The sequence below is a fragment of the Aythya ferina genome, assembly GCF_964211825.1.
Source record: "Aythya ferina genome assembly, chromosome: 17".
Classification (NCBI taxonomy): domain Eukaryota; kingdom Metazoa; phylum Chordata; class Aves; order Anseriformes; family Anatidae; genus Aythya; species Aythya ferina.
The window spans coordinates 10,416,838-10,428,752 of NC_140316.1; the positions used below are offsets into that span (position 1 = coordinate 10,416,838).

The following is an 11,915-nucleotide window of genomic DNA, read 5'->3' on the forward strand; positions in this document are numbered from 1 at the left end:
TGAACGCACACCCATGCACACTCACATGCACGCACACATGTCCATGCACGAGGTTGCACACACACGTGCACATACATGCAGGCACACACTTGCATGCACACTTTTGCACACATCTGCACCCAAACACATGCACACACACATGCATGCGCGCACACACACATGCACACACATGCACACACATGCATGCACAAACCTTGCATGCACACACACACATGCACACACACATGCACACACACACACACACGTGCACACCCACCCACACACTGCCCATGCCCCCCCAAGCACACACGCACACCAACGCCCCTGGCAGGGACCACCCCTGCGCAGCCCCATCCAGCACGCCTGCTCCTTGCACACCCCCGGCACACGGACCACACACGTGCACACACGCACGGCAGCGGAAGCGCAGCCGGGGCGAGCCAGGCGCGCCGACGTACGCAGCCCCAGGCCAACATACACACGCTGCTACCTGTATACAAACACCCGCCGGACGCACAAACACACCTGCACGTGTGTGCGCACACACGGGGACCGAGGGCACGGGCACGCGGGGACACGGGGATGTGGAAATGCAGGCAAGCCGCCGGGAGCACACGTGCACGCAGGCACACACGTGCATACACGCATGTCTGCGTGCACAAAAAGCACATGGATGTGCACACATGTGCACGCACACACATGAACGCATGCACACATGTCCATACGTGCACACACTCACACACGCGTGCACGCCCCACGCCAAGCACCACGGGGCTGCTCCCACCTGCGGACAGCCCCGCTCACACTGCACGGGGCCATCTCTGACCCCCCCCATCCACAAACCCCAAATCCACAACCCCCCACCCACGAACCCCCATATCCATGACCTCCCCACATCCATAAACCCTCATCCACGAACCCCCCACGCCCATGAAACCCCCACCCGCGACCCCCCACCCACGACCCCCCCTCCATGACTCCCCATCCCTAACCACCCCATCCATGAACCCCCATCCATGACCCCATACCCATGACCCCCCCCATATCCACCCCCCCCACACACGCCTCCCCTCCCACCCCCATATCCACCCCCCCCCAAAACCTCTCCCCCCCCTCCGGACCCCCCACCTCGCGCCCCCCCACATCGCGCCCCCCCATGTCCGGCGGGGCGGAAGGCAGCGGCTGTGGGGGGGGTCCCTTCCTTCCCCCCCCCTTCCTCCCCCTTCCTCCTCCTCCTCCTCCTCCTCCTCTCGCTCCTCCCCGCGCCCCCGGTGCCCGGGCAGCGCCGCCCCCTCGGAGCGGGCCGGAGCGGGACGCAGCGGATCGGCGATGGGGGGGCTCGCCGGGGGGCTCGGGCACCGCTGCCCGCCCCTGCCCCTGGCGCTGGGGCTCTGCTGCCTGCTGCTGCCCCCCGCCGCCGCCTCCTGGAGCCCCCAGCCCCGCAGGTACCGGGCACCGGGGAGGGGGGCACCGGGGGGAACCGGGGGAGAACCGGGGGGGAACCGGGGACCGGGCAGAGCAGCGCTTGGGGGGGGGGTCCGGGCATGGGGGTGTTGGCACCAAGGAGGGTCCAGAGGGAGAAGGGGCTGCTTGGGGCTGGGGTGCTGCAGACTGGGGGTTACTGGGGTGTACTGGGGGGTACTGGGGCTGGCAGGGCGCCTGCTGGGGGTGCTGGGGGGTGCTGAGGCTGGTAGGGCTTACTGGGGGTGCTGGGGGGTACTGGGGCTTCCAGGGCTTATTAGGGGTGATGGGGGGGTACTGGGGCTGGCGGGGCTTACTGGAAATGCTGGGGGGTACTGGGGCTTACTGGGGCTGGCAGGGCTTACTGGGAGTGCTGGGGAGTACTGGGGCTTACTGGGGCTGGCATTGCTGCTGGGGTTACCAGAACCACCAGGGTGCAAAGGTGCTTGGACACGCTGGGCTTGCTGGGGCTTACTGGGGGTAGCTGGCTTTACTGGGGGCAAATGGGCTTACTGGGGGTGACTGGACTTACTGGAGGAGACTGGGCTTACTGGGGGTGACTGGGCTTGCTGGGGGTGCTCAGGGCTGGGGCTGGCGCAGGGCGAGTGGCCCCATCCCTGAGGCCCTGCCCGTGCCAGGGGAGCGGAGGGGGTCGGGGCACCCCAATGCCTGGGAGACGTGGGGGGGCTCCAGTCCCTGTCCCTGCAGTCCCTGTCCCGGGGGGGGTGCAGCGGGGGGGTTGTTTACAGGAAATCTTTGGCGCTGGCCGTGTCTCCGGCACCGGATTGCCGGGACCTCCCGGTTCCGCTCGGCTCGGCGCGGTGACGGGCAGAAGCCACCTCATTTCCCCTTCCCTCCCAGCCAAGGCCAGGAGCCCCCCAGCACCCCAAAACCACCCCGGCGGGACCCCTCAAATCCTCCCCCACCACCCCACAGAGCCAGAGCCCCACACACCCAGGCGCAGGGCGTGGAACGCACGAGGCCGTGGGGTGCCGGCTCGGGCGCACCGCCGGGAGCAGAGCCCGGGTGCGCTCAGCGCACGAGTGGCAGCCCCGCAGCGGGTGGCCCGGGTCAGCCCAGGCCATGCGAGCCCTCGCACGCCCGGCCCGGCCTCGCCGCCGGCTCCTGCCCCGCTCCCGGGGGGTTTCATCCCGCGCTGGCACCCGCCCCGCTCTCCGTGCCAGCCAAAACGGGCCGGGGCGCGTCCCCGTCCCCGCGGCGCAGCCGGGGCTGGCAGCGTCCCCAAACCGTGCCGTGCCCGCACAGACGGACACCCCCTCGGGGGTGATCGGGTTGGGAGCCATCCCGTGTCCCCCCCCTGCCCCCTACCCCGCTGGCATTTGTCACCCCGGCGCTGTCACCGCGCGGCTTTGGCCACCGAGGCTCTCGGTGCCGCCGTGGCCCTGGCGCGGCGCCCGGCTGGGACGCTGCCCGGCCGGAAAGCCCTGTGCCACCCCGCTGTGTCCCCCCCCCTCCCCGGCACGTCCCAGACAATTGTCTGTCCCCCCCCCCTCCCCGCCACCACCAGCCACAGCCGCCTCCTTCCCCGCAGGCCCCCGAAAAGCTCAGTTTTCCACCCAAAATCGTGGTGCCCGCGGGGAGGGCGGCAGCCACCTCCGGGCTGGGGGTTGCCAAGGGCCACCCGGTGTCGTTGTGGCACTCGTGTGTGTCCCCACCACTCGTGTGTCCCCCCCACCACTTGTGTGTGTCCCCCCCAGCCAGCGTGGGGACACCGGGGACCCAAAGAAAGGCGCCTTTGTGTGGGGTGGGTGGGGGGCACAGAGGGGGCCCTGCTCCAGGCAAGACGGTGCCAGCATGGGGTGGGTGGGAACGCGGCAGGAATGCGGGGCCCCCGCGTGCCCCATGGCCACCGAGGGTCCCCTCCGTGCCCCGTGGAGGCTGGGGGGGGACAATAGGGGACACTCCGCAAGCTGGGGTGGCATCACCAGGAGGGCGCAGGGAGGTTGGGGGTCACCGTGCAGGGAAAACGTCCCACCGGTGGCACACGGGGGTGCTTTTGGGGCCAGCAAGGAGCACGGGGAGGGGGACACCGGCTCCCGTCACCCCCGTGGTGGCACCGGCGGTGGCACCGGTGGCTTTTTCTTGCAGCAACTGGTGCTCCTACGCCGTGACGAGGACGGTGTCGTGCCTGGTGCAGAACGGCACCTTCCTGCAGCGCGTCTTCCAGGGCTGCCGCTGGCCGCTGCCCTGCAGCGGGGGCAGGTGAGGGGACCCCCCAGGGACCCCCCTGTCCCCTCCCCGGGGGTGTCGGTGGCCACCCGCGGGGGTGACGGCGGCACCCGCTCTGTGCCGCAGCTACCGCGCCGTGGTGCGGCCGGCGTACAGGGTGGCCCTGAGGACGGTGACGGCGCTGGAGTGGAGGTGCTGCCCCGGGCACGGCGGGGCCGCCTGCGAGGAAGGTGGGAGAGGGAACGGGGTGGTCCCGGGAAGCCCCCACGGCATGGTTAAGGGGGTGGGGGGGTGGGTACTGGGGGGTAGGGGGTGAGGTGGGTGGTGCTGGGGGGTGGGGGGGTGGGTGGAGGGATGGATGGAGGGATGGATGGACAGACGGACGGACAGACGGACAGATGGACACATAGATAGACAGGTGGATGGATGGACAGATGGACGCATGGACGGACAGATGGATGGATGGATGGATGGATAGACGGATAGATGGATGGATGGACAGATGGACACATAGATAGACAGGTGGATGGACGGACAGATGGACGCATGGACGCATGGGTGGATGGATGGATGGATGGACGGACAGACGGACGGATGGACGGATGGATGGATGGATGGATGGATGGATGGATGGATGGATGGATGGATGGATGGATGTTCCTTGGGGTGGGTGGGTAGATGGACGGACAGACAGATGGATGAATGGATGGGTAGGTGGTTGGATGGACAGATGGATGGATGGATGGACGGACGGATGGACAGACAGATGGAAGGTTGGTTGGATGGATGGACGGACAGATGGACGGATGGATGGACAGACAGGCGGACGGACAGACAGAAGGAAGGTTAGATGGATGCTCCTCTGGGTGGGTGGGTGGAAAGATGGATGGAAGGATGGACAGAAGGACAGACCCGTGAATGGATGGATGGACACAGGGATGCTCCTCTGGATGGACAGACGGATGGATGGATGGGTGGGTGGAAGCACGGATGGGTGGATGGATGGACGGACGGACAGACGGACGGATGGAAGGACACACAAATGCTCCTCTGGGCGGGCAGAGAGATGGAAGGATTGAGGCATGGACGGACAGACGGATGGTCCTCTGGGTGGATGGATGGACGGACGGATGGATGGAAGGACAGACAGACAGATGGAAGTTCCCGTGTGCGGATGAAGGGCTGGGGAGCTGGACAGACGGACGGGAGGATGGATGGTGGGGGGGGGGGGGGGGGGCGGACAGACAGACAGACGGACGGACAGATGGTTGGGTGGCCGTGCCCACGGACGGGGAAATGGAAAGGTAGGTGGGGGGAGAGAGCCGGGGGGGGGGGCACAGGCTGGGGGGCGGAGGTTGCTGCGTGTGGGCACGGGGAGGGGGGCTGCCTGCGGTGTGCCACGAGGGGACCCCTGTCTGTCTGTCCGTCCGTCTGTCTGTCTGTCCCTCTGTGCGGGTGGCCATGTCTGCGGGGCGGCGAATGAATGGGTGCCAGCCCGTGCCATGGGTGGGCCTGCAGCTGCCGGGGGGGACACACACACAGAGGGGGGGGGACACACAAAGGGGACACACACAGAGGGGACACACACACACACACACGGCCCCAGCCCCAAAGCTGGGTGGCACGGGGAGGGGATGGGGACACCCGGGGGGGCCCGGAGCCAGCTGGGTGGCAGCAGCGGGGTGGGGGGGGTGATGGGGGGGGCTCCTCCTCCTCCTCCTCCTCCTCCTCTTCCTCCCCCCCAGCCGCTGGCCGGGTGCCCCACATCTGGGCCCACTTAGGGTGGCGCTGCCTGTCCCCTGCAGCCCTGGGGGTGGCCGTGCCTGGGTGTGGTGGCAGCCGGGGGAGGGGACACGGGGGGGTCGGTCCTGCTCCAGAGCCCCCTCCCTTGCTGCGCCAGGCAGCCCCCAGCCGTGTCCCCAAGTCCCCCCTCCCTCCAGGTTGGGACCCCACCTTGGGTTTGGATTGTGCGTGGTGCCCCCCCCTCCTCTCCAAACCCAGCCCCAATGGGGTTTGGGGGGGGGGCTCAATGTTGGGGGGGGTGGATTTGGGGTACTTGGGGGGGCTGGGGGGGGCTGCAATGTGTCCGGGGGGGGTTGAGGGGTCTGGTTCGGGTATGGGGGGGGATTTGGGAGGGTCCTGGGCAAGGGTCGTGGCTGGGTTTGGGGGAAAAGCAGCGGCAGCCCCTGCAGCCCCCTCCCCAATTTGGGGTGACGCACAGCAGACTTCCCCAGCCCCCCCCACGGCCACGGGGTGTCTGTGCCTGTTTGGGGGGGGGTCGATGCCCACGGGGGGGGGTCCCTGACACCCCCTCCCCCCTCAGCAGACCCCCACACCTTCCTCGCGCTGCGCGACACCGCGCGCCCCAGCGCCGCGCCCCAGCGCCGGACCCCCCTGCGCCCCACGGCTTTCTCAGGTGGGTCCTCGGTGCCCCCCCCCTTTCTACACCCCCCCATCCACCCCAGGTTTGTGGGGGGGGGTCCTGGGCACCCCCCCACGAGCCCTGCACCCCGCTTTCTCCTCCTTAGGGTGCCTGAACTGCAGCCGCGTCGGGGAGCTGACGGCACGCCTGGCCACCCTGGAGGCGCAGGTGACCCCCCCGGTGCCACCCTAGGGTGCCACCACCTCGCCCCCCCCATGGGTGTGGGAGCCCGGGGGGGGTCACCTCGCTGTCCCCATCTCCTTCGCAGGTGGCCCGGCTGTCGGTGGCCGAAGCCTCCCCGTCCCCAGCACCCAAGGGTGCGGACGCCGGGCGGCTCTGGGGGTCCCCGGCTGCCCAGGGGAGCCCCGGGGATGAAGGTAGGGGATGGAATTAGGGGGTGGGGGGCACCAAGAGGGGGGGTCCCGTGGCACTGATGCTGTGTCCCCCCCCCACCCCACAATACCCCAGGGGTCCCGTGGGGCGGCGAGACGCAGCGGGGAGCCACCGCGGGGCGCGACGGTGAGTGGGGAGCGGGTAAGGGGGGGGGGACACACAAATGCACACCCCCGCGAGGAAACGGGGCGCAGGGTCCCCGGGGTGCTCCCCTGAGGGTGCTGCTCCCCCCCCCATATCCCCCCCCCGCAGGCAGACCCAGCTCACAGGGCCCCCCCGGCCCCAAGGGAGACGCAGGAGGACGGGGAGCCTCGGGGCCCCCAGGTAAGGGGGGACCCCCCCCAGGTAAGGGGGCGTCCCCCAGCCTCCTGCTGCGTACATCTGAGGGGGGTCAGCCCCCCCAATAAGAAAAAATAATCTTCATCCTCCTCTTCCTCCCCGCAGGTCCCCCCGGCCCCCCGGGCCCCCCCGGGCGCGATGGTGCCAGGGGGCTCCCCGGGGAGAGGGGCCCCCCCGGGCCCCCCGGGCCCCCCGCCCCCGTGGGGCCGGCCATCCCCCGGCTCGCTGACCCAAGTAAGGATGGTTTTTTTTTGGGGGGGGGATTAGGGGGGCCCTGAGGGATGCTCCAGCCCCCCCAAAACGCCTGCTGTGGCTTCTCCGCTGTCTTGTATCGGGGTTGTGCTCCGCCTGTCGCTGCTCTCAGGGGGTTTGGAGAGGGGGGGGGTCCCTCTTCTTCTGGCCCACGGGGGTGGGGGGCACCCCCCTGGTGTGGGGTGCCTTGGCTGGGGGTGTCACCGCCTGCCCCCCCCCCCCATTTCTCTCCCGCAGGGGACCCTCTGCTCTCCAACACCTTCACCGAAGCAGCCGGGGGCATCGTGGGCCCTGTGGGCCCCCCCGGCCCCATGGGGCCGATGGGTGAGTTCCCCCCCCCCCTCCCTGCACCCTCACCTTTTTTTTTTTGGGGGGTGTCACCGCGTTGAGACCAGGCTGAGCCGTGCGCCCCCCTCCCTCCATCTCCTCGCAGGACCCCCCGGCCCCCCAGGACCCATGGGGCTGCCCGGCCCTCCAGGCCCCGATGTAAGTGCCAGGAGGATTTTGGGGTGGGGGGGGGGCACGGCTGGCCTTTGGGGTGCCCCCCCGGGCTGATGGCACCACCGCTGTCATTGCGCAGGGCAGAACCGGGGCGCCCGGAGCCGCAGGACCCCGTGGGGACAAAGGTGACAGGGTGAGTGCCGGGAGCTGGGGGGGGGGCTCAGCTGGCACCCATGGGTGCCCCCCCCCGGCTCTGACCGGCTCTGTCCCCTGTGTCCCCCCCATTCCACACAGGGTCCCCAGGGACACCCGGGCAGCCGCGGCCAGGACGGGGCGCAGGTACGTGGCCCCCCCCCGGGGGTAGGGGGCTGTGCTGGGGCGCGGGGGGGCCCCCCCTGCCCGCCCCCCCTCTGCCAGTCCCTTCTCCTTTCTGTGTTGCAGGGCGAGCCGGGCCCCAAGGGCGAGCCGGGCGACAAGGGCACATGGGTGAGTGCGGGGTACCCGGGGGGGGGGGGCACTGATGTGCTTTGGGTTTGTGTAGGGACCCCAATAATGGTGGGGGGGGCCCCAAATGTGCCCTATGCTTGCATCACGTCTCTGGGACCCCAATAAAAAGCACGGGGGGCCCCAAATGTGTCCCATGTTTGTGTCATGTCCCCAGGACCCCAATAATGGCATGGGGGTCCCCAAATGTGCCCTGGGTTTGTGTCATATCCTTGGGACCCCAATAATGGCACGGGGGCCCCCAAATGTGCCCCATGTTTGTGCTGTGACCCTGGGACCCCAATAATGTCAGCGGGGTCCCCAAACGTACCCCGGGTTTGTGTCATATCCTTGGGACCCCAATAATGGCACAGGGGTCCCAAAATGTGCCCCATGCTCACATTGTGTCTTGGGGACCCCAATAATGGCACGGGGGTCCCCAAATGTGTCCCATGTTTGTGTCATGTCCCTGGGACCCTAATAATGGCACAGGGGTCCCCAGCTGTGCCCCGTGTTTGTGCTGTGACCCTGGGACCCCAATAATGTCAGGGGGGTCCCCAAATGTGCCCTGGGTTTGTGTCATATCCTTGGGACCCCAATAATGTCAGGGGAGCCCCCAAATGTGCCCCATGCTCACATTGTGTCTTGGGGACCCCAATAATGGCACGGGGCTCCCCAAATGTGCCCCGTGCTCATTCGGCACCCCCTTTTCCTCCCCCTACACACCCCCATAGGGGTTCTGCCCCCCCCCATACAGCAGCGAGTTTGGGGGTGCCCCCCAGCCCCTCTTCCCTTACCCCCCCCTTCTTTTTCTCCGCAGGGGGAGGGTTTACACCAGCTCCGCGAGGCTTTGAAGATTTTAGCCGAGCGGGTTTTAATCTTGGAAACAATGATTGGGCTCTATGGTGAGTAGAGGGGGGGGGGCGCAGGAGCCAGGCAGGGCTTGGGGACCCCCCCACCATGGATCCCCCCACCCGTGGGGAGCCGGGCACCACGGGGTCTTGTGTGTGTCCCCCCCACCACCCCAGTGGGGTCTCCGTTTTTGGGGCACGGCGCACACGGGACCCCCCCGGGAGGCTGCGTGCCCCCCCGGCAAGGCCCCCCCCACACCCACCCAAAGGACCCAGCACCCACCCCCCTGGACCCACGGGGACGGGGGGCACCCCCCGCATCCCCATGGGGCCACGGGACCCCCCCCACCATACACACACCCCCCCCGGGAGATTTTGGCACCCCGAAGGCCACGCACCGCTGTGTCCCCCCCCCCTCCTTGCTCTGCTCTCTTCCCCCCCCCAGGCCCGTAGCTTCCAGAGCCTCCTGCGGCAGCAGGCCCGGCTGGAGGTCCTGGCCAGGAGGGTCACCTTGCTGGAAGCCATCATCTGGCCAGGTAATGTCCCCCCCCCCCCACCATGATGTCCCCCCCATGGCCTCCTCCTCCCCTCCTCGCATGGGCCGGGGGCGCCGCGTCCCCCCCTGGAGTGGGACTGGAGCAAGGGGATGGGGAAGGGATGGCCCCCAAGAGGGGTCTTTGGGGTGGGGGAGGTCTCCGAGGATCATGGGGGGGGGGCCCAGGGGGTGAGGGAGGCCATGGAGCTCCTCTGGAGCCGAGGGGGACCGTGGGGACCCTCTTGGGTTGAGGTCTTGAGGCTCCATGGACCAGGGGGGACCTTGGGGCTCCCCATGGGTCAAGGGAGACCCCTGAGGAGCAAAAGAGCCCCTGGAGAGCCCCAGAGGTCCTGGAGCCTCCCTCAAGCCAAGGGGGACCATGGAGGACCTCTTGGGTTGAGGTCTTGTGGCTCCTTGAGGCCCCGGAGCTCCTCTCAAGCCAAAGGGGACCATGGAGACCCTCTTGGGTTGAGGTCTTCTGGCTCCGTGGACCAAGGGAGGAGACCTTGGGGCTCCTCATGGGCCAAGGGAGACCCTTGAGGAGCAAAAGAGCCCCTGGAGCCTCTCTCAAACCAAGGGAAACCATGGACGGCCTCTTGGGCTGAGAGAAACCTTGTAGCTCCTCTCAGACCAAGGGGACCATGGACGGCCTCTTGGGTTGAGAGAGCCCCTGGAAACCCTCTTGGACCCAGAGAGACCATGGAGACCCTCTTGGGTTGAGGCCTTGTGGCTCCATGGACCAAGGGAGGAGACCTTGGAGCTCCTCTTGGAGCACAGCAACCCCTGAAGCCCCTCAAACCAAGGGGGACCACTGAGACCCTCTTGGGTTGAGACCCTGTTGCTCCCTGAAGCCCAAGGGAGGCCTCAGAGCTCCTTCATCCGGAGCCCATGGAGACCTCCTGGGCCCACGGGCGGCCTCGTTGCTCCCCATGGACCGAGGGAGACCCTCGAGGAGAAAAAGCCCCCCAGAGCCCCCCTCAAACCAAGGGGGACCCTCGTGGGTGGAGGCCTTGGAGCTCCCCCCAGGGCCAGGCTGCGCCCCCCCTTCCCCTCCCCTCCCTTTCCACTGCGCTTTGCTGGGGGGGGGCTGCCGGGGGTGCCAGCGGGGGGGTCCCAATGTAGGGATGGGGACACCACGGGGTGGCACTTGGGGACAAAGCAGTGCCACAATCTGGGGGGGGGGCAAGGAACCGTTATGGGGTCAGAGCCCACCTTGTGTGCCATGGGGGCACCCGGTGACCCTGCCAGCACCGGGGGGGGTCCCTGGGGGACATCTGGGGACATTTGGGGACATTTGGGGACAGGGAGGGGTCTCCACCACCCCGCAGCCCCCCAGCCTCACCCCCCCCCCTTTTCTCTCCTTTCCTCCCCACAGAACCCGAGCCCGGTTCGGGCAGCGGGGGTCCGGCGGTGCCCGGCCCCCACCGCAGCAGGCGCAGCCGCTCGCCCCCCACCCGGGGTGCAGCCCCCAGCCAGGACCCCCCCGGCGGGCCCTGATGGAGCAGGGGGGGCCTGGTGGCAACCCCCCCACGGCCACCGCTGTCCCCCCACCATGTCCCCACACCCCCCCGGGGGGGGTCTTGGTGCTAACCGGTGGCACCACACCGGCCTGACCCCCCCCCGGCACCCCCCATCCCTTTTGTGTCCCCCCCAGCTTTGGTCCCCGCTGCTTGCACCCCGCTGGGGGGGGGCACGGGGTACCCACCCTGGTGCTGGGGAAGGGGCGTGGGTGTCCCCACGCCCCCCCCCCCCCCGCGCTCCGTCCTGGCTGCTTTGGGCGCTGCGAGGTCATTAAAGGTGTCCGCAGAAGTGTCACCCGTGTCACCCCCCTGTGTCACCCCACCCGTGTCACATCCTTGGGGGGTGGGGGGCTGGCACCCTCCGCACGGGTGGGGGCTGGTGGTGGGGACACGCGTGGGTGGGGGGCGCGGCAGGGGGCTCGCCCTATGGGAAGGGGGTGGCACAGTGAGGGGGGGCACCCAGGGGACCCTCACCCACCCAGGGGACCCCCACTCACCCACCCACCCCTGGGACCCCCACCTATGCGACACCCACCCAGGGGACCCCCACCCACCCGTGGGACCCCCACCCATCCACAGGACCCCCACCCAGGGGACCCTCACCCAGGGGACCCACACACACTTGTGGGACCCCCAGCCGGGGGACACCCACCCAGGGGACCCCCACCCACAGCACCCTCACCCAAGGGACCCCCACCCACCCGTGGGACCCCCACCCATGACACCTTCACCCAGGGGACCCCCACCTGTCTGTGGGACCCCCACCCGTGGGACCTGCACCCAGGGGACCCCCACCCATCCATGAGACCCCCACTCATGACACCCTCACCCAGGGGACACCCACCCACCCGTGGGACCCTCACCCAGGGGACCCCCACCCACGGCTCCCTCACCCAACGGACCCCCACCCAGGAGACCCCCACCCACCTGTGGACCCCCACCCACGACACCCTCACCCAGCGGACCCCCACCCGTGGGACCTGCACCCAGGGGACCCCCACCTCCCTTTGGGACCCCCCCACACCCCCCTAGAAGACCCCCATCCCCCA

At 68.9% G+C, this 11,915-nt stretch overlaps 1 protein-coding gene across 5 annotated transcripts; it reads left to right on the forward strand.

Annotated features, from left to right (window-relative positions):
* The first annotated feature begins 1,289 nt into the window (after window positions 1-1,289).
* On the forward strand, window positions 1,290-10,972 carry EMID1 (EMI domain containing 1). 5 transcript variants are annotated; one of them, XR_014698805.1, is made up of 17 exons: window positions 1,290-1,424; window positions 3,550-3,663; window positions 3,757-3,860; window positions 5,954-6,046; window positions 6,159-6,220; window positions 6,321-6,429; window positions 6,521-6,571; window positions 6,698-6,790; window positions 6,890-7,018; window positions 7,274-7,360; window positions 7,470-7,522; window positions 7,617-7,670; window positions 7,772-7,816; window positions 7,919-7,963; window positions 8,781-8,865; window positions 9,257-9,347; window positions 10,722-10,779. XR_014698805.1 is itself a non-coding variant. In XM_084539116.1 (16 exons), the coding sequence occupies exons 1-16, from the start codon at window positions 1,309-1,311 to the stop codon at window positions 10,841-10,843; spliced, it is 1,362 nt and encodes a 453-aa protein (XP_084395242.1). In that variant the 5' UTR covers window positions 1,290-1,308; the 3' UTR covers window positions 10,844-10,972. The 5 variants fall into 5 exon arrangements, 4 of the variants coding, with proteins under 4 accessions (XP_084395242.1, XP_084395244.1, XP_084395243.1 ...); XM_084539116.1 differs by lacking the exon at window positions 9,257-9,347 and having other exon boundaries at window positions 10,722-10,972; XM_084539118.1 differs by lacking the exon at window positions 9,257-9,347 and having other exon boundaries at window positions 6,698-6,769; window positions 10,722-10,972.
* Window positions 10,973-11,915: the final 943 nt, after the last annotated feature.